The 22,941-nt window shown below is 44.6% G+C and overlaps 1 protein-coding gene across 1 annotated transcript in view; it reads right to left on the bottom strand.

Annotated features, from left to right (window-relative positions):
* SCAF4 (SR-related CTD associated factor 4) overlaps window positions 1-22,941 on the bottom strand; it is a gene marked incomplete at its 3' end in the record, with an annotated part of 191,281 nt that overhangs the window by 142,477 nt on the left and 25,863 nt on the right. Inside the window, exons 2-6 of the mRNA XM_082246363.1 lie at window positions 17,943-18,026; window positions 17,810-17,854; window positions 14,445-14,606; window positions 7,747-7,882; window positions 1,118-1,293 (exon numbers count right to left, since the gene is read on the bottom strand). Coding sequence (XP_082102489.1) covers window positions 1,118-1,293; window positions 7,747-7,882; window positions 14,445-14,606; window positions 17,810-17,854; window positions 17,943-18,026 — 603 coding nt within the window. The remainder of the gene's footprint in view (window positions 1-1,117; window positions 1,294-7,746; window positions 7,883-14,444; window positions 14,607-17,809; window positions 17,855-17,942; window positions 18,027-22,941) is intronic.

The raw sequence follows: 22,941 nt of genomic DNA on the forward strand, positions 1-22,941 counted from the left end.
CCCCTCTCCACCGAGGTAGGAGGGCTGTCGACCAATACGGGCGCCGTGACTCATGGTCTTTGGCGTTTCAGCGAGACGTTTAACTCGCAGGGTCAGTCCCCGTCCAGTGGGACTATGTCGCGGCCGACCCAGCGCGGAGCTATGGCCTGCACGCGCTCGTAGGCTGAACTGGGGTGACCACTGGATCTCAACATCCAGCCCGTCGCCCAGTTCAGCTTTCTTGCTTGAAGATCTCACAGGAAAACTGGAGAAAAAAAGCTGTCTTAAAAAATTATTTTCTAAGGTATAGTTTATAAGGTATCTAGGTCCTTACTCCTGACTAGACAGAAAAAAACTGATTTGCTGAGGCAGAGAGAGAGAGGATATACCCTCTGGGACTGCCCCTAGGGTGTGGCCAGAGCATTTTATTTCCTGTCTAGTCCTACTCCTGTGGAGGCAACATAACCCGAAGGTGCTGTATCACCGAGGACTACGTCTGTCAATGAGCGATAGAGAAATTATATTTTTGGTTAAATACCTTTTTAATATACACTACACTGTTGTAATCTCTGAGTAACAATTAAAATGCACTCCTATCCAGACTATGGACATTAAAGTTTACCTATTTTAAGTGAAAGATTTAAAATGAGCCATCCTTTACATTTCTAGTTGTTTGTACTGTGAATTCATTTCTTACTGATTGACAGTGAGGCTGAAAATATCATTCCATGTATTTTCCCATTGGCTGGGTAGCCAAAGGTGCCACAAACAGCTTGCAATTTAAGTTAATGGCTGTACTCGTGTAAATGCCAATGATCCCATGCATGTAAAGTATTGGCGTTAAAAGTACAGGCACATGCAGCCTTTCACTTATATTGCAGGCTGTACGCAGGACCTCCGCCACCCCAGACACCAGGAAATATTAATTCTTTTGGGGCATATTTTCAGTCTCCATACACAGGAGAGGAGAGAAGCCTACACGAGTCTTGTATTATCTGTAGCAAGAAACAAGGATTTTATGTCCGTTTGCTTTAAAGACTGAAATCAATACCTTCTCAGAACATAGAACCTCATTGATACAAATATGCCACCTTAGGTATATTCAAAAGTTAATATGAAGTAGTTGATGAAAACATACCTGCTGCCCTTGGCTACTGTGAAATAATTGAGCAACAGCTGCAAAAGCCTCTGAGCTGGGTAACGGAGGAACACTCACAGTAGGAGCAGATACTGGGGGTGCTGCAGGAGCAGGAGCAGCAACCGGGGGCTCCTCAGGGGGGTCAGATGGAAGCAACACAGAGGGCGGTGACGATCCTGCAAAAGAATGCCTGTAAATATGTGCACTATATGAATATTCCTATTACATACAATAACGTGGTCAATGCCACAGAGAGGAAAACACACACCAACCCAATGTGCTGTGCAAATAATATTCAGTACATTGACTTCAATTTGTTTAACATCTTCCTATTTCTCTTCGTTAAAAATAGGATTTTTCCAAAAATAAAAAAAACATTTCATTAGCAAAGCGACAGGTCAAAAATTATCCAGTCACATAAAGGCACAGACTAACAGCCTTCAGACATGTGTCTGCAAACATTTCCTATATACAAACTGTGGCCTAGGAGTGACCACTTGCATTTGGTCTGTTTTAGGCCCCTTTCACACTTGTGCGACTTCAAAGTCGCACCATTTTACCACGATTTTGACGAGTTTGACTGGGCTTATAATGTCTTTTACTCGAAACGCATCAAAATCATGCCAAAAGTAGTGCAGGGACTACTTTGAAGTCAGTGCGACTTCAAGTCACACAGATATGGATGGGGCTCATTGGAAATAATGGAGAACGACTTGCCATGCGATTTTGCAGTCCCAAATCGCATGACAAGTCGCACAAGTGTGAAAGAGGCCTAAAGTGAACTGGCTAAAGCACCAGCTAATCCGGTGGAGAGAAAAAAAAATCTTACAGGCAAGCATTTTATCCTATATAGTACATCAGGGCTCAAAATGTAAAGTCCTGAGCTACTAGCCAGGCCTTAAGGGTTACTCGCCACCAGTTGCCCCACCCAACTCCTACCCTGCCCCGCCCCTAAACACGCCCTCATAAAATTACACTGTTAAATGTTTTTGCATTAATGCAGAAGTTACAAAAATAAATATTAATAACAAAGTTTTCAGTGCCCATCAGTGCAGCCTAATCAGTGCCCATCAAGGGTTTGGAGGGCGGGGGCTGAAGAGCACTAAGGGGCTGGAGGGGGGGCTAATAGCAGTGGGGGGGCTGAAGAGCACTGGGGGGGCTGGAGGGGGGGGGACGGGACTGAAGAGCACTAAGGGGCTGGAGAGGGGGGGGGGGGCTGAAGAGCACTGGGGGGCTAGAGAGGGGGGACTGAAGGGCACTAAGGGGCTGAAGAGCACTAAGGGGCTGGAGGGGGGGGGGGGGCGCTGAAGAGCACTGGGGGGCTAGAGAGGGGGGACTGAAGAGCACTGGGGGGCTAGAGAGGGGGGACTGAAGAGCACTAAGGTGCTGGAGGGGGGGCTGAAGAGCACCTGGGGGGCTGGAGCTTGTGTTCTAGCACAAATCCATCCCCCCACCCCATTCCAATAATCTCTTCAAGGACGATCCCCAAATCCCCACTCCTTGCACAAATCTTCACCCCCCCCCCCCAGCAGGAATCACTCCTCCTAGCACCCCCCCAATTCCCATGCTAGAAGAAATCTTATATTGTCACCTCTCAAATTCCCCATCCCAGCACAACCCCCCCCCCCCCCCCGTCGATCCCACCTGGGGGGGGGGGGGGGGGGGGGGGAACTGTGCTGAGATGGGAATTTGAGAGGTGACAGGATAAAATTTGTGCCCCCAGTGCAGTTCTCCCTTTCCTCCAGCATGCAGACCTCAGATACAGTGCGGCACATTGATCTGCGATTCTCCTCTTCATATGTCAGAGCAGAGGAAGAGCCTAAGAGAAGCAGATTCTTATTCCTAAAGCTTTGCATGGACAGCTGGCGGGAGAGATGCGGCTGCAGAAGGGGGAAGAAGATTGCAGCTCAGGAAGGACACTGGATGTCAGATCGGGACTATACAGAGTTTGTTACCTGCCCTCTTTCCACATTTCTTGCTTTGACTCGGAGGACAGGGGATAAACTCTGTATAGTCCCGATGTGACATCCAGTGTGCTTCCTGAGTCACAATCTTCTTCCCCTGCTGCAGCCGCATCTCTCCCGCCAGCTGTCCGTGCAAAGGTTTAGGAATGGTCTTCTCCTCCGCTCCACCTCCACTCCGACTCTTTAAGGTAAGAAGAAGTCCCGATCTGACGACCGCTATTGACAGGAGTGTGAAGCCCGGCGAGAAGAGAGAGAGAGAGCGCACATCCCGCTCTCTGTCAACTTACAGTATAGTCACAGAAACACTCCTGGCAGCGCCCCCTCCACCTCCCATGACAGACGCCCGGGGCAGCCGTCCCACCCATCCCTTGTACCGGCTCTGGCCTTAACATGAGATGATCGACTTACCCCCTCCATCAGTACAGCTGGCCGCATAATGTCAGAGCGGCGGATCATCCCACTATAACAGCTTTAATTGTAATTGCCGGGCGCTCGCTGACACACACAGTCCCGCCTCCTAGCCCGGCTTCTTTGATAGACGTCACATGTCCTGGTTGGCCAGGTGTTCTGTCTATCAAAGAAGCCGGGCTAGGGCTAGGGACTGTGTCAGCGAGCGCCCGGCAATTACAATTAAAGCTGTTACAGTGGAATGATCCGCCGCTCTGACATTATCCAATCCTTCGGCTGGCTTTCCTCTCCTCTCTTCCCCTGACCGGAGCTCGCCCTACATAATTTTCCACTCGCAAAATGCGAGCAGGCGAGTTGAAAATTTGAGGGCTGTAGTACATGAAACTGAATCTTTAAAAACAGGACAACAAAACAAGAGCATTTTGATGCCCTTTCCATCAAAGCTGGCATCAGGTGAGGCCTAAACATCTACTTGGTACAACTAAATCATGTAAACCAGCCTTCACTAAATGTTGGACTGCAATCTGGATCCCACCAACTGAAAGCCCAGTCTGGACAGTCAGCCTACCATTGTGCTGCGCTCGATCATCACTAAGCTGCAGTCAATGGTTCCTAGGACCACCAGCGCCATAGTAACCAATGACATCACGTGTGTCCAGCCCCCTTCAGCATCCTTCTCCCAGCTCCGGCCCCTTGCCAGCCCGGCTCTAGTAGACTCTACTGATCTATGGCGAGACACTGATGGGGGGGGGGGGGGGTTTGAGACCTGATGTAAGGGGGAAACCTAACGTAAGGGGGGACAAATCTGATGGGGAGGGGGGTGCGTGAATCAGATGCAAGGGGGTGATGAATAGGATATAAGGGTATCGAAGTTTAAAAAAAAAAAAATGATTTCCCTGCCTTGAAGAGGACCCCCTTAGACCCAAACTCGCATGCAAAACGCAGGCTTATAGACTTCAGAGTTTGATCTTTGGAGTGGACTACAAAGGAGGAGCAAAGGTCATTACAACTACGGAACAGAAGGTGTTAAGTGGCCATTTGTGACTAGAGCAACTTAGGTTGCCAAACGGTAAGTGAGGCAGAACCTGCAAAATCTGCGTACAGATTAACCGCAGAGTGAAAGGGGTAAAAGGTCCTTCATGACTAAAGGTAGATACACACTATACAACTTTTGTTGGTAGATTTCCTTTAGATTTACCTTCAACTATGTAGTGCAAGGGCCTGCCTGATTGCATACAAATTGAAAGGGTTTAGGTCTGACCTCATATTATATGGTTTTGGTAAGTCTAAAGGAAAAAAATCTAAAGAAAATTGTATAGTGTGTATCCAGCTTAAGACACCATAGGCCACCATACCACTGCTCTACAAAAGACAAAACCCACAAGGGGCACGAGGGTAATGACCAACATATGACTAGTTCAACAAGTGAGACACCTTAACAGGATTATGCACAGACCAATCCCAAAGGAGGAGGGAGTTAACCACATAACGACTGCCCACTGCAGATATACTGCGGCAGGCAGCCACTACTGGTCAAAGTGACGTACGGGTGCCTCCGGCCCAGCTAGTTTCCGGACATCCCCGCGCGAGTGACCGGTGGCTCCGATGTCCGCCGGCCACTCGCGATCTCCCGCTGGAGAGGGAGAAAGGCAGACGGCTGATGTAAACACAGCCGCCTGTCATTCTCCCTGATGTAACTGCAGAGACTATACGATCCTGCTATGTAGGATCGCATGTGTCTGTGGTTACATCACAAGCCACGCCCCTAGGGATACATTTAAACCACTGATCACCAATAAAGTTAACCCCTTCCCTGCCAGTGTCATTTTTACAGTAACAGTGCATATGTATAGCACTGATTACTGTAGTAATGTCACTGGTACCCCCAAAAGTGTCAAAAATGTCAGTCAAGGGTCCTATCTGTCCGCCGCAATGTCGCAGTCCCCCCCCCCCCCCAAAAAAAGAAAAATTGCAGCTTTTTTTTACCATAAATTGGCCTAAAATGTTAAAAAAATTTAGATTTTTACAAATTTTTTTGGGGGGATTTCATATAAAAATGTGAAAAATATTGTTATTTTTCCAAAATTGTCGCTCTTTGTTTATAGCGCAAAAAGTAAAAATCGCACAGGTGATCAAATACCACCAAAAGAAAGCTCTGTTTCATTTGGGTACAGCGTCGCACGACCGCGCAATTGTCCGTTACAGTCACGCAGTGCCGAATCGCAAAATAGGCCCTGGTCTTTGAGCAGCCAAATCCTCCGGGGCTTAAGTGGTAAAGGCCATCTGTGACTAGTTAACAATAGGGCACCGCGCAAACAATATACCAGAGACAAAATACATAAGGGCCACTCTCACAGAGCACCAGGTGTCATCCAAACATGACTAAGTCCTTGTTAGGCCTCTTTCACACGGGCGTTCCGTATGTCCGTATATCACCCCATCCATTTGCAGATGAAATATGGACATAATGCATGTCAATGGGATTGCGGATGTCAGCGGATGACCATCTGCTGACATCCGATTTGTGTACTTTCAGTTCTGTTCTGTTTTTTGGAACGGAACAGAACCCTAGTTTTCTTCAGTTTAAAAAACGGAAAGGACGCAAAATCGGATGTCAGCGGTGTCATCCGCTATCCCATAGACATACATTATGTCCCTATCTCATCCGCAAACGGATGGGATGATATGCGGACATACGGACAGACACTTGTGTGATATGCGGACACACGGATGACACTTTTGTCATCCGTGTCCGTAAAAAAAAAAATAATAAAGTGTCGGAGCGGATCGCAATTCAGTCCGCTCCATGTGAAAGAGGCCTAAGCCACTGAACAAATGGCAGGCATTACCAACAAAGGATGCTCATAGACCAGGAGGGGAAAATGGCCCCCTGTTACAAGTTTACCATAAGCCGTAGCATAGCTGTATACAGTGAGACATTAGTAACAAGGATTGCTCACAGACCACTGCAGAGCAGAAGGTGGTTAAGGGCTGTCCATGACTAGGTTACCATAAGCTGTAGTACCACTGTATACAGTGAGAAATTACCACAAGGGATTACTCTCAGACCACTACTGAGTAAGAGGGGATGTTTAATGGCTAACCATTAATAGGTTGTTGCTGCTGTACTGCTGCCGCCTCAGCCAACGAGGAGGGAAGAGTCCCCAGAGAGCCGAGGCTCTCGTGCACATCCCTGAATCAAGATGGGGCTGAGGTAGGTATTGGGGGGGGGGGGGGGGCTGCTGCACACAGGTGGCTTTTTATCTTGATGCACAGAATGCATGAAGGTTAAAAAAAACCTTCTGCTGTTGGATCCACTTTAACCACTTCAGCGAATAGAGGTACCTGTCGGCTCGGCCAAGTGCTTGTACCGGGATGATGCCTGCAGCTGCAGACATCAACCCGGTTCCGTTCTTTAGAGACAGCGGTCAGCATTCAGAAGAAAACAGCCAACGCGGCTCAGGAGCCGCTTGGCTGTTATCCCAGCGATTGGGAGGAGACAGATGTAGCTCACAGTGCTAATCTCAATCAGCATACTGGACCTGGAAAGATCTCCGTAGCTAACTTGTTACCAAAAGGAGGTATGGAAAGCACCTTACGTGGAACTCGGTGCCCAGGGGTAACTTCCACCCTCCAAGGAAACCAGCAGTTTTTTTTTTTTTTTGCTAGCGTCCATCCTTCTGTAGGTGTCTGTATTACCCAAAGGCTTAAGAATTCCTGTCTCTATTCATGGACAAGAAAATAGGTCTCTCATGGAGTGGGGTAAGGTAGGATTATGGGGTACACAAGAGCACGTGACCAATCACCTGAAAAAACCTACAAATTCTGTCTGATTAAGATATTACACCTTTACTTTGTATCTGGTTTTGATAAGACGCAATGTAAAAGTTAAAAGCTGACTTTAGAAATATAAATCAATCAATCAAAATAGCCCTTTGGCACAGATTTGGAAAACCAATTGTGCAGTTAATACCCAAACTAACATTTTGCTGTTAACATTATAAAAACAATATGCTTCAGGTACAACATAAAACAAACTGGTCATATTTTAGATATATAAAGTAGTGCTAACAATGATTACGCAATGAAAAAAACTCCTGTCAGCTTAAATATAGAAGACAAGTTAGATTTAATTAAGAGTTCCACTATCATACAGACAAAACCTGCATGACAAATTGCAAATACCAGATTTTAGGGAAAGAAAATGTATTTTAAACATCACATTGTATATGCATAGAAAAAAAAAAAAAGTCCTACCTTCTTCATTGGCAGAATTATCTGCCAGTAACTCAGGAGGTGCGGCAGCCGCTGCCATATCCAGCAATGGTTGTATGATCTCAATTTTAAACACTCCATTTTTTTGCCACAAGTTCAAAACGCGGACGATTTTACTCTGGAAAGATGGTTGAAAATTTAGTTACAAAAATGCTACCATTTTGTAAGTAGTCCGATGCCAGAACTGTTCACAGTAAAGGATACTTATTTAAAGAAATCCAGGGAGGAGAGAAATATGAAAAATGCTTTTTTTTTTTTTTTAAGGCTTACTACTAAAAAGAAACCGGCTCTAATTTTGATGCACTGACTGACCAAAACAAGCTTGCAGACAATGAATTTTAAAGATTAAATGTTTATACCATAAACCAATCACAGGGTCTCTTTTGGCAAGATATCTGAAATACTGTACACCACAGCAGATTATGACCTGCACTGGGGTACATTAACCACTTCTGGACTGGAAGGATTTACTCCCTTAATGATCAGGCCATTTTTTGCGATACAGCACTGCGTTATTTTAACTGACAATTGCACGGTTGTGAGATGCTCTACCCTAAAGAATGGATGTCCCTTCCCCCCCCCCCCCCCCCCACAAATAGAGCTTTATTTTGGTGGTGTTTGATCACCTGTGCGATTTTTATGTTTTGTGCTATAACCCAAAAAAAAAAAAAAAGAATTCTGAAAAAATAAATAATATAATCAGTATATATGAAAAAAAGGACCGAGCACTAAGAAAAACTTAAAACTCAATCACCCAGCGCTAACTCATGCAGCAGTTTGCACATGTGCATAAATAAATATCTAAAAAAAAAAAAAAAGAGCAGCCGCCTAAAACAATCAATATATACACACACATATATATATATATATATATATATATATGGTGCGTATCAACGAGAAGGGCTCTCCGTTGAAGTCCTCTGACGAAACGCGTTAGGACGGTGACTTGCACGGTCACCCAGGCAACGGGACGCTGTCCAGCCACGAGGATCGGGAAATTCCGGAACGCTGTGAAGCAAGCGGGAGACCGGTAAGCGGCCGGCAGAGACCGGAGTGCCTACGTTTACATGCCGTCAATTGTCTTTTGTGATGTGAGTGTAATGGGAGAGGGGGATTTTAAATAAAGGTGCACTGTTTTATACCAAACAATATTGCCCTATGTGCATTTTTACTCCCTCCTATGCACCACCGCTTTGAGGATATTACAGCCGTGAGCAGATCTTACAGAGTGTGGAGTTCTGGGAGAGTCCAGATGAGAGAGATATTTGCTACAGGCGATATTAACAGAGATATCTGGTAAGAGTATAATCTCGGGGTGTTTGCACGCGGTGAGATGGAGGTATACATCTAGCAGCTGTGTTTCACATTGGGACTTGTGTTTTCCCACGACCCCACATGAAGCCTTGTTGGTGATGGACTCTGATACTCTCAACTTTTTTTAGATGTATAGATTGATGCACCTGAGAGCTATATGGTTATAGCTATCTGTCATTTAATGGTTTATTTAATAGCGCTGTTTGTGCTTATTGATTCGTTGATACGCACTAATATATATATATATATATATATATATATATATATATATATATATATATATATATATATATATATATATATATATATATATATATATATATATATATATAATTTTTGTAAGAACTTACCGTAAAATTCTTTTCTCCGAGTTCTGACAGTCGCCGCCCGATGGCATTAGCCTTCACTAATGGGTAATGGCGCACTCTGCAGGACCAAGCTAGGCAGATAATTATTAGGTTAATACAAAAAAACTTATACCTCGGCACGCCACTAGTAGGCAATCTCTCAGCCATTATCCTGAACCCAATCTGATATTACCTCAGTTTGGAGCAAGCAGTACCGGAAGGCAACAACCCCCAGATCCAAAAAAACCAGAGGGGCGGCGACTGTCAGAGCACTCAGAGAAAATAATTTTATGGTAAGTTCTTACAAAAATTCTATTTTCTCTTACGTCCTCTGACAGTCGCCACCCGATGGTATTACCCTTCACTAATGGGACGTCCCAAAGCAGTGCAGGTATGAGGGGTGGGGAAAAAAATGCAACCAACTCAGAGGGCAACGTAAACAGACAGGCCAGTAACAACCTGAGAACAAGGGTTTGTTGTATGGGCGCTTCCGTGGAATACAGCAGGCTTTAGGTGAGACACTGCACTTCGGCAGCACTGGAGAAGAGAAGCTGCTCTGAAAGTCATAAAGATAAAAAGACAAGGTGCCTCCAAGTGCAGTAGGCTCAGAGTATTTATTAGGTTAAAAGTATAAAAGCACTCACATTTGGTAAATGTGACATGGGCATAGCAAAGATCTGCCTGGAGTCTTCCTATTCGCTGTGCTGAGTGGTTGAAATGAGGACATCCGGTGATCCGCTTCCTGTAGATGCGTCCTTTCGTCTGCGTCTCAGCCTGGTCGGCATGAGATTTCCTGAAGGCGGGGTGTGCATGCAGCGGCTGGTGTCCAATAGAGCGGGTGGTGGGCGGTTACATGTTTCGGAGGGAGGTCCGACGAAGGAGCTGAGCTCCAAAACATGTAGCCGCCCACCACCCGCTATATTGGACCCTGGCCGCTGCGTCCACACCCTGCCTTTAGGAAATCTCATGCCAACCAGGCTGAGACACAGAAGAAAGGACGCATCTACAGGAAGCGGATCACCGGATGTCCTCATTGCAACCACTCAGCACAGCGGATAGGAAGACTCCAGACAGATCTTTGCTATGCCCATGTCACATTTACCAAATGTGAGTGCTTTTATACTTTTAACCTAATAAATACTCAGAGCCTACTGCACTTAGAGGCACCTTGTCTTTTTATCTTTATCACTTTCAGTAACAACCTGAGCCCACAGAAAAAACTGGAACAAATCCAGAAAAAACAAAAAACACCCCAAGAAGAAGGGACAGAAAAAAGAATGTCCCCTCCACACAATTGCCGCACTCAAAAACTTTGCGGCCAAAGAAAGCATCCGAAGATGCCAAAAACATCAAGTTCGTAGAACTTTGTGAAAAGTGTGCCCGGACGAACAAGTCGCCACCTTGCACACCTGGGCCACAGAAGCCCGATGGCGAAAAAACTCAAGGAAGAATCTGACCGAAAATAGAATAGGCCTGAACAATCGCCTGTCTGATTTACTCCGAGGCAGCCAAGGAAACCTTGATCGCCCAGGCCACATCCAGGGAATGCATGACAAGTTCCGTGGGATGCTTGAGCCGCGCACACAGCAAAGGCAACCCGATATCTTCATTGAAGGTGGAATGAAGAAAACCACCCGTGGAAGAAAAGACTGATTGGATCACAGAACCACCTTATCTCCATGACGTATCAGATAAGGAGAACAGCAGGATAAGGCCGCCAACTCAGACATTCTGCGAGCCAATGTGATGGCCACCAGAAAGGCAACTTTACTGGGGCAACACCGAGACTAATCTCTCTGATGTTATCGAAGGGAGGTTGTTTGAAACACAGACAACCAAATTCAGATCCCAGGGAGGTAAGGGAGCCAAATGCCGCACCCCTTGAATAAAGGTGCAGACCAAGGAATGCGACGCCAAAGGACTTTGAAAAAAAGAAGGCCAAGGCCGAAAGCGGACTCTTGACCGTAGTCAGCGCCAACGCTGATCCACACCTTCTGCAGGAAGGCCAAGACCTTCGCCACCGAGAAGGAACGAGGATGAGAACCATGCGCTTCGCACCAGGCATTTTGGTTGAAAAATGGCAGAAGGATTATCAAAAATCCCCCAGCCTGTCAGCACATTTTATCACAGGACATGTGTGAAGGAGGAAATGACCTCACCCTGCTAGAGGCCCAGCCCTAGAGCCCAGACAAAAGGTGCCTATTGAAACTATGTAAAAAGGTACAGGGAAAATGGCATGTGCCCACATCCAAGATGGCGCCCGATCGAAGCCTTGTGCAGTATCCTAAAATGGCTGCTGCCCTTACAGGGTCCAGGATCTGCCCACAACAAACATGGCGGCCGCTCCCAACGGCGCCAAAAAAAGTACATACACGTTCTGGCTACCACAGGGGACCCCAGGGAGACCCTCAGAGCCATGGAGCACCCCCCCCCCCCTACTAGTACCCCATACAGCGCCCTCAGCGGAAACAGGGAGGGAGGAAGAAAACCCAAAGCTGGCCAGAAGGGGCATCCCACAGAGACCACCAGCCCTGCTATCCCCTAAGAGTGGGCCCACAAGCCCCCAAAAGTCCCCAGGAACAAGGGGGTATATCAGTACTCACCAGTGCAGGAAGCGGGCACCGCTCTGATACACGAGAAATCCCACCCTAAGCGGGGGTGCCGTCAGCCGAGGAGGGATGCTGGCAACACGCGGGCTATCGGGGTTGAGACACCCTCAGCAAAGACGCAGCTCCGCAGGCTCATCCCCATTCGGAGGGGCACTGTCGTTGCGAGGCCTGGGCGTACCAGTAACCTGCAACGCTCGTTGGCAGGCTGGGACTCCATAAGGATCTATATTACCCAGTCCGAGGCCCAGCTCTGCAGTCCTTTGTAGTCCTCCAGGAAAGGAATCCCTGACTAACCAGTGAGAGAAATAAAAATCTATTGTGCAAAGAAAAAAACACATGATTTCAGAGAAAAAAAAAACAAAGAAAACCGAGACAAGGTCCCAGCCAGAAAGACCTAACCAGCATAAAACTGAGGTAATATCAGATTGGGTTCAGGATAATGGCTGAGGGATGGTCCCCTATTGGCGTGCAGAGGTACAACATTTTTTTTGTATTAACCTAATAATCAATTGTCTGCCTAGCCTTGCTCCTGCAGAGGGCGCCATTACCCATAAGTGAAGGCTAATACCATTGGGCGGCGACTGTCAGAGGATGTAAGAGAAATTATATATATATATATATATATATATATATATATATATATATATATATATATATATATATATATATATACATACATACATACATACATATACATATATACACACACACACACACACATACATACATACATATACACACACACACATCCAGTTTTGTATTCCGCTACATATTTTGTTTTAAAAAAAAATCCCAATAAGTGTATATTGATTGGTTTGCACACAAGTTATTGCATCTACAAACTAAAGGTAAGATTTGTCATTTTTATTTTATTTATTTTTTACTAGTAATGGCGGCAATCAGCGATTTTTAGCAGGACTGACATTGCAGGGGACAGATCAGACACCTGACATTTTTGGGGGTACCAGTGACATTACTACAGTAATCAGCGCTAAAAATATGCACTGTTACTGTAATGACACTGGCAGGGAAAGGGGGTTAACACCAGGGGCAATAAAAGGTTTAAACGTGTCCGTAGAAGGTGCTTTCTAGCTGTAGGGGGATAGGATTGCTGCATGAACACAGACCTGTGTTCCTAAATAAGAGGAACACAGGATCCCAGTGTTCATAACTGACAGAACAGCCGTCTGACTTGTTTACAATGGCAGACCGCCGTTCTGTCTCCAAAGGGAGTGACGCGCCCCCGCTAGCTGTCCCGCGAAGCGACATACAGGTACATTGTTTCGCGGGACAGAGCCGACCTGCCGCCGTAAAATTACAGCGGCTGGTCAGAAAGCGGTTAAACTGAGGAACAGATTGTGGTAGCTATGGTGCATTGCAATTCTTATTTGGACAAAACATAACACCCAAGTGTGGAAAAAATCCACACATTGTTTTCTAGATTTAGAGAAAGAAAATGACATCAAGAAGTTTTTTTTGGGGGGGTAAAGGGGTGGAAGCCGTCCCCGCCGGGAAAGCACCGTGATTACTGCTAGCAGCTATAGACGCCGCTAGCAATAGTCGCATGCAAAATCCAACAGGCTGGTTGTACCCAAGTTAATAGATCAATCAACTTGGGTACATTCAGCCTTCCCAAATATGGTTAGAATATCAGCCAGTCCCTGCTTAACCAGCTGAGATTCCAACCGTCTATGGCTGGCTTAAAGGAGAAGTACAGCCAAAGCTCATTAGGCTGTACTTCTGTGGATCACAGGAGTGCAGTTTCATTAATCACTCGTGACCCATTTTCAGTAGACCGTGGGCTTAAGCCCGTTGTCAGCTGACGTCACAGAGCCAGCGAAGATCATGACAATAGGGTTGGGATCCGCCCACAACCCTGGAGCAGCACCTGGCTTGGCCTCTCCGTGAGTGGTTGACAGCCCGAGCCAGCCGCTTCTGCCCCCTCCACAGACCAGCACTCCAGTGAGCCTCAGACTGAGTGAGAGCTCTGAGAACAGAGTGATCAACGGTGTTTCTCACCCTTCGAGCCGGCAGGGGACTGATGCTGCATCCACCTAAGTATGTGTGATTCTTGAAAGAAAAAAAAAAAAAAAATACACTTTTCTTTTAAGGAATCTCGAATTTTAATACTAAGACCCTGACCTGGAGCAAAGTTACAGATCAAGACAGTAAGAAATTTTGCAACTCTATATACTTGTATGAGTACAGGTATTCAAAGAACTAAACCCACTATTGGGACAATTGGGAACTCAAAAGGGATTAGTAAAGCCTACATACATTCCTCCCTGGGACACGCGTACAAGCATTCTGGTGAGTGAGGCACCCAACAGTCCTGTGCATACACACACTAGAGTTAATAAGACACGTACCACGCCCCTGAAAGTATATGAAAAACAATAGCTTCTACTACCTTATCTTCCTCTGGACAGAGATACAAACACTGGAAAGTTGCCGTTAGGTTCTTAGTAAATCTTGGACCAAAAACATCTTTATCAATTCCAAACTGATGACGAGACTGACGAACTATTGAATCAATTACATACAATCCTGGGACCTTGTATTCAGGCTTACACTAAAAAAGAATTCAGAATGTTTAACTCAAAAAAGGTAACACAGCAAAGAGATCATTTAATATAACACTTATAATAAACTTTCTCCACACAAAATAATTTCAATAGGCAGGTTGGAGAGTCAATCACCCACTAGTTTCATACAGTGGATATAAAACATCTACAAACCCCTGTTAAAATGTCGGGTTTCTGTTATGTAAAAAATAGAGGCAAAGATAAATCATGTCAGAACTTTTTCTTTATTGTCGCATATAAACTGTACAACTCAGTTGAACAACTAACTGAAATCTTTGAGGGGGGAGGGAAGTAAAAAAACTATAATATGGTTGCATTAGTGCACACCCTTAAACAAATACTTTGTTGAAGCACCTTTTGATTTTATTCGAGCACTCTGTCTTTTTGGGTAGGAGTCTTATCAGCATGGCACATCTTGACTTGGCAAAATTTGCCCACTCTTCTTTGCAAAAACACTCCAAATCTATCAGATTGCGAGGGCATCTCCTGCGCACAGCCCTTTCCAGATTACCCCACAGATTTTCAATCAGATTCAGGTCTGGGCTCTGGCTGGGCCATTCCAAAACTTGAATCATCTTCTGGAGAAGCCACTCCTTTGTTGATTTGGATGTATGCTTTGAGTCGTTGTCATGCTGAAGAATGAAGTTCCTCTTAATGTTCAGCTTTCTAGCAGAATCCAGAAGGTTTTGTGCCAATAGTGACTGTCATCTAGAACTGTTCATAATTCCCTCTACCTGAAGAAAAACAACCCCAAAGCATGATGCTGCCGCCACCATGCTTCACTGAGGATATGGTGTTTTCGGTGATGTGCAGTGTTTCTGGGCCAAACATCTTTTGGAATTATGGCCAAAAAGCTCAACTTTGGTTTCACCAGACCATAACACCTTTTCCCACATGCTTTTGGGAGACATCAGATGGGTTTTTGCAAAATTCAGCGGGGCTTGGATGTTTTGTTCGTAAGAAAAAGCTTCCGTCTTGTCACCCCATAGCCCAGACATATGAAGAATACGGGAGATTTTTGTTACATGTACCACACAGCCAGTACTTGCCAGATATTTAAGTTGCTGTAGGCCTCTTGGCAGCCTCCCAGACCAGTTTTCTTCTTGTCTTTTCATCAATTTTGGATGGACGGCCAGTTCTTGGTAATGTCAATGTTGTGCCATATTTTCGCCACTTGATGAGGACTGTGTTCCATGGTACATCTAATGCCTTGGAAATTCCTTTGTACCTTTCGCCTGACTGATACCTTTTAACAATGAGATCCCTCTGATGCTTATGAAGCTCTCTGCGAACTATGGCTTTTGCTGTAGGACGCGTCTAAGAAAATGTCAGGAAAAACCTACTAGAACAGCTGAACTTTATTTGGGGTTCATCAGTGCAACTTTAAAAGATGGCAGGAGTGTACTGACTACTAAACACGAGTTTGAACGTGGTTGCTTAATTTTGAACACAGCTACATCCCCAGTTATAAGAGGGTGTGCACACTTATGCAACCACATTACTTTCGTTTATTTTTACTCCCCCCCCCCCCCCCCACCAAAAGATTTCCTTTGTTTTTCAATTGAGTTGTACAGGGTCACATTAAAAAAAGGTAGAAAAAGTTCTGAAATTATTTCTGTGTCTCTTTTTTACATCACAGAAACCTGACATTTAACAGGGGTGTGTAGACTTTTTTTATCCACAGTATATCCAGGGCCATATTACCAAATAATGCTGCCTTATTCACAACGGAACGCTAATCCCCATTTGAACGAGCCTCATCCCCTTGTGTCTGTTTATTTTTTTTAGTACAAATTGCTATAAATTTTAAATTTATTAGACACAGCATAAGGTCTACTATTTATACAGAGCTACTTTTCAGATGTACGGACCAACAAACAAGTGTATGATGACATTTAATTTTTTGAATAATAATAGCCCATATTGCCCTTTACACCGTCTGCCCAGAATTCTATTGCTGACTGCCCACCCTGGATTTTTTTTGGCTGGGAAAGGACAAAAAAACAAAAAAAAAAAAAAAAAAGCAACCATTTTGTAAATGTCGGCTTAGTGCTGCCACTGGTTTCTCTGACGTCCTAGGCCATGACCTGTTATGCTATTAAAGCAAGTACAACCCTGCCTATATTTTCTGAAACTTCTTAGTATTGTTGTAACCAAAGCCAAAACAAGTTGGGTTTTGCTGACCCAAAACAAGTATAAAACTGAGGAATTCTGACACTTTACAGCATGCGTGTTCCTGTTTTGCGATTTGAGGTCCGGTTCACACTTATGCGATGCAGGAAGGCTGCGAATCCGCAGCCTGTTCCCGCATCGCACACGCACCCCGGCAGTTCACACTGCCATATGCGATACGCTGGGGGTGTCAATGAAATCTTAACAACACCCCCAGTTTGATCGCATATCGCAGTGCGATCTTGCAGTTCGCACAGGATCGGATCGCACAAGTGTGAACCGCTGTGCGATCCGATCCTGATGCCGCTGCCAAAAAGGGTCCCTGTGCGTGTTTGCTGCGGGTGCGGTGCGAATTTAGCCATACAAAGTGTATGGCTAAGCCCCGGTTCACACTTATGCGAGTGCGGGGTTCGCACGTAATGTCGGAGCGCACTGCTCCTTCATTACATGCGATCGGCTGTGCGGTGCGAGTTTAGCCAAACACTTTGTATGGCTAAATTCGCACCGCACCAAACACGCACAGGGACCCTTTTTGGCAGCCGCATCAGGATCGGATCGCACAGCGGTTCACACTTGTGCGATCCGATCCTGTGCGAACTGCAAGATCGCACTGCGATATGCGATCAAACTGGGGGGGGGGGTGTCGTTAGGATTACATTGACACCCCCAGCGTATCGCATATGGCAGTGTGAACTGCCGGGGGTGCGTGTGCGATGCAGGAGCAGGCTGCGGATTCGCAGCCTTCCCGCATCGCATAAGTGTGAACCGGACCTAAACTCGCACCGCACAGCCGATCGCATGTAATGAAGGAGCAGTGCGCTCCGACATTACATGCAAACCCCGCACTCGCATCAGTGTGAACCGGGGCTAAAAACAAAAAAGTACTGCAACCAGACAACTAGCATTTTCACAAATAGCTAGAAATCACAGCACTAATCCTTCATTTTACCAAGATGTTCAGAGTCCATAAAAAAACAAAGAAAAAAAAAAAAAACTGAATTCATAAAAAGCAACTCACCTTCTTAATAAATTTTTCCACAATTTGGACTACATGTTTGTAAAGCTATGGAGAAAATGAAAGTAAGAGAAAATGAATAACACCACCCCTCAATTTAAAAATCAAGAATAGCAGCCACAAATACACCACTTACCTTTATTGCCTTTATAGCAGCCTTTGTAATCAAGATCATTTTTGCACGAGAAATTGGAGGCTTCATGTCCATGAGCGCAAATAGCTAAAGGGGGAAAAAAACAAAACAAACAATTAACTCAAGGAAAAAAAAAAAAAAAAAAAGGAAAAAAATAAGGTGGGTGGGTGTTTGGGAGTAATGGGCTTTAAACACCTCCCACCTGCCGTATAGTCAAATGACCCCTCTCCTTTCGGGGCGACATATGACGCCGTTTCAGTCTCAACGCCGGTGGGCGTGCTGTGTCCCTAGGATGACACAGCTCTTTACACATGTAATCGGCTGTGTCCAATCACAGCCAATCACATGTAAACACTCAAGTGCTGGTACTGGTCTCTCCTCGCCTTACATGGACAGTGTGAGGAGAGAGCTGCGCCGAACAGCAGCATCTCCTCGCAGGGGGAGACCTGTACAGGTATTCAGTGCAGCCAGTCAGTGCCCATCAGTGCAGCACATTAGTGCCTCCTCCTCAATACACATCAATGAAGGAGAAAAATTACTTTATAACATTTTCTAACAGAAATTAAGAAAAATGTTTTTTCTTCCACCCTTTGTTTTGTTTTTTGTTTTTTTTTTTTAGTACAAAAATAAAAAAACCCAGCAGTGATTAAATACCACCAAGAAAAAAAAAAAAAAGCTCTTCAAAGTGTGACAGCGCTAAAAGCTGAAAATTGGTCTGGGCAGGAAGGGGGCAAGTGTGCCCAGTATTGAAGTAATTAGAGACCTTTTACTTTTCCCTCAATGAAAACAGTGACATGGTAACGTAAATTGGTTATTCTGTAAAACGAAGGCCCCTTTCACACTTGACACACAGTCGCACAATTTTTTTACCATGATTTTTAACTGCACTTGAAGCAATGCCTTTGGAATCTTGAGGTCTATAGACCTCAATGCATCTAAGTTGGACTAAAGTAGTGCAGGGACTTCTTTGAAGTTGTTGCAACTTAAAGAAGTTGCACAAATATGAATGGTACTCATTGGAAATTATGGGGTAAGACTTGTCATGTAAACTGATATGTGGAGGTGCGCCAATAAAAAAAAGTGATCAAATACATAAACTATATAGTGACACAAAAATGAATCATAGATTGCTAAAAAGCAAAAAAAAAACAACATATGCACATAAACAGAAAAATGTTCCAAAAACAACGTATTTTCATTTAAACCAGAGTGATAAAGAAATAAAGTGCTGAGTGAGGTGAAAAAAGTCCAAAGTGAAAAGCCTCTTGGAATGAGAAATCTTCAGGTAAGTCCATAGGATCTCAGACTGCAATCAGGATAATGGTAATTCACTTATTTAACCCCTCGAGCGCTGCATGCAAATCCCCTGTGTGCAAACAATAAGGTAGCTGCTAACCAGATACAGAGTATCAATGGGCTCATAGAAAAATAGCTTCAATAGTCAAACTGTGGGATGATCATCAATACAGCAAGTATCGCTTCGAACTAATGACAAAAACGCCACTCCTGCACCACGCCAGGATCCGGCAGTAGCTTCCAGCGTCAGCCACAGACTCTCCTCCGCAATAGCACCAGGAAAACCAGATGGAATGCAAAGCAGCCAATAGTGCACTATCTTTTAAACATTTGTTTAACCACTTGAGCCCCAGAGGATTTGGCTGCTCAAAGACCAGACCCTATTTTGCGATTCGGCACTGCGTGACTTTTAACAGACAATTGTGTGGTCGTGCGACATTGTACCCAAATGAAATTTACGTCCTTTTTTCCCCACAAACAGAGCTTTCTTTTGGTGGTATTTGATCACCTGTGCATTTTTTATTTTTTGCGCTATAAACAAAAAAAGGGCAACAATTTTGAAAAAACAATTTTTCACATTAAATTCTCAGGAAAAAAAAAACGCAATAAGTGTATTTTGATTGGTTTGCGCAAAAGTTATTGCGTTTAATAACTGCGGGAAAGATTTATGTAATTTTTTTTTTTTTTTTTAACCAGTAATGGCGGCGACCTGTGATTTTTTTTTTGCGGGACTGCGACATTGTGGCGGACAGATCGGACCCCTGACTGACACTTTTGGGGGTACCAGTGACATTACTACAGTAATCAGTGCTATAAATATGCACTGTTACTGTAAAAATGACACTGGCAGTGAAGGGGTTAACTTTATTGGTGATCAGTGGGTTAAATATATCCCGGACATCGGAGCCGCCGGCCACACGCGCGGGGATACCTGTGTGAACGAGTGGGGCGCTCGCCCCCTACAGACTCCTGGGCGAGCAACGTAGCCCTACGTCGGTTTGCCCAGGTGCGGCTGACCGCCGCAGTAAATAGTCGTACGGCCGTCGGCAAGTGGTTAAAACAAACGGTTGCACTTATATTTGGATGATAAAAACTTTGCTAGATTTTTTTCACCTCACTCAGCACTTTTCTTTATTGCTCTGGTTTAAATGAAAATACGCTGTTTTTGCAACAATTTTCTCATATGTGCTTTTTTTTTTTGCTTTTTAGCAATCTATGATTCATTTTTGTGTCACTTTATAGTTTATGTATTTGATCACTTTTTTTATTAGCGCACCGCCACATATCAGTTTATTTTTTATTCCAAAAGGTTCAGGAATTAAGGTGCTGCTTTTACTATTCTGGTTTAGCGCATCTATACACCTACCCAAGACTTTGCAGTCCCAAGTCACACAACTACGAAAAGGGGCTTAAAGAACATTTTTATTATTTTTATTATTTTCAAACACACAGGATATTTTAACTTAGAGAAGTACAGTTCCAAACTTTAAATCAAAAATAGAAAATAGATTAAAGGTGTAATTAAAAAAAAAAAACGACCTACTAAAGCATGTTTTGCCCAATAGGGACTGATCTGGTTAAAAAAAAAAAAAAAAAAAGGTTTAATTGCAAAAGGGGTTTTGATTCCTAGGAGGAAATGTATTCGGATTTTTGGTTTACTTAAAACAAAATAATCCTTTTCTTGGAGTACATCACAGGCACTGATTGTATGTCGTGATGAGGCATCACTGCACTTTTTTTTATAATTAGTTTGTCCTAATTATTAGGGAAAAAAAACCCACTACAAAGCAGCCTGCAAGACCTTTCCTAAACTCAACATTTGCAGAACCTTACCCATCTGGTAAAACCTTTTAGACGCATGAACAATAGTGTTGGAACCCTTATCAAAGCTGATGTAAGGCCACAAAGATCTCTTTTTTCATTGTCCCCACAGTGCTGTAATTATGGTTGAATACGCCATTCAGGGATTCTTTAACCACTTGCTGACCAGAATATATATATATATATATATATATTATATATATATATATATATATATATATATATATATATTATACACACACACACACACACACACACAACACACACATATATATATATATATACACACACACACACACACACACACACACACACATATATATATATTATACACACACACACACACACACACATATATATATATATATATATATATTATACACATACATATATACACACGCACATTGAGGTTTCCAAGTGGTTTACTGGGGTTATGGCTGAAGATATCAGTCATTAACCCCGGTTTCAAACAAGGCAATCATGATTCCGGTTGAGGAGTCCCCAGCCTTTAAGGATCTGGCTGACAGGAAGGTGGTGGCGGTGCCCCAAAATATGTGCACTCTGGCTGGTTTGGCACTGAGGCCGGTATTCACCATTGCCCTTGTGTCGCAAACTCTGACCGAGTTGGCTAAGCTTTTACGCCGTGACCTGGAGCAAGAACTCGAGTTTCACTCTTGTCGCCCAGCAAGGTTCTTTCCTTTCAACTTGCATCTGTCCTCAGACCATTTACAGGGTCTGTTTGGGGCAGTACAAGACCTGTTGCTTCAAGGGGTGATTGTCCCGGTTCTGACTTCTGTCCCGGTTCCGACTTTGGAACGTTTTTAGGGTTTTTACTCCAACCTGTTTACAGTTCCCAGGAAGGAAGGCAAGGTGCGTCCAATCATGGACCTCAAAGTTCAGGATGGAGTCCATTCGCACGGTGGTGGCATCCCTGCAGCAGGGGGAATTTTCTTGCCTCTATCGACATCAAGGATGCTTACCTTCTCATTCCAATATGTGCCAGTCACCAGCACTTCCTTCGCTTTGCCGTGGGAGAGGAGCATAAACAGTTTATGGCTTTACCCTTTGGTCTCGCCTCTGCGCCTTCAGGTCGTCACAAAAAAGTGTTAGACAAGTGCTAGCATTGTTACGCCAATGAGGGGCTCACGGTACTGGGCTACTTGGACGACCTCCTGTGCAAACGGAGTCTCCTCCTGCACTGGTGGAAAACTTGGAAAATCACCGTACAAACTCTGCAGGAGTTCGGCTGGACTCTTTTCAGAAGTCTGCTCTGCTTCTGTCCACAAAGCTGGACGGACTAGCTGGGTCTGATTCTGGACTCAGCCTTATGCCCCATACACACGTGCAGATTATCTGCAGACTTTTGTCTGCAGACTTACCAAAACCATATAATATGAGGTCAAACCTAAACACTTTCAATTTGTATGCAATCCGGCAGGCCCTTGCACTACATAGAAAAGGTAAGTCTGCAGACAAAAGTCTGCAGATAATCTGCACGTGTGTACGGGGCATTAGCCAGAGTGCGCCTTCCTCTGGACAAACTCCAGAAATTGTAGGTTGCAATTAGACTCCTGCTGTCTAGCAGATTTTCATCCCTCCAGGCTTGAATGCAGTGCTGGGCCTGATGGTGTCTACCTTTGAAGCGGTTCCGTTTGCACAGTTCTTTACAAGGTCCCTGCAAAGAGAGATTCTGGCCAAATGGGACAAGACTCCGCAGTCTCTGGAAAATCAGATCCGGCTGAGCCGGGGAACAAAGGAGTCCCCGATATGGTGGCTTCGTTCGTCGGCACTCTGGCTGAGCAAATCCTTCCTCCCTTTGTAGTGGACAGTGGTCACCACAGATGCCAGCCTGTCCGGCTGGGGAGGCGGCCTCTGCAAAAATTCT

The sequence above is a fragment of the Pelophylax lessonae genome (genome assembly GCF_965119305.1).
Source record: "Pelophylax lessonae genome assembly, chromosome: 2".
In the NCBI taxonomy this organism is placed as follows: Eukaryota; Metazoa; Chordata; class Amphibia; order Anura; family Ranidae; genus Pelophylax; species Pelophylax lessonae.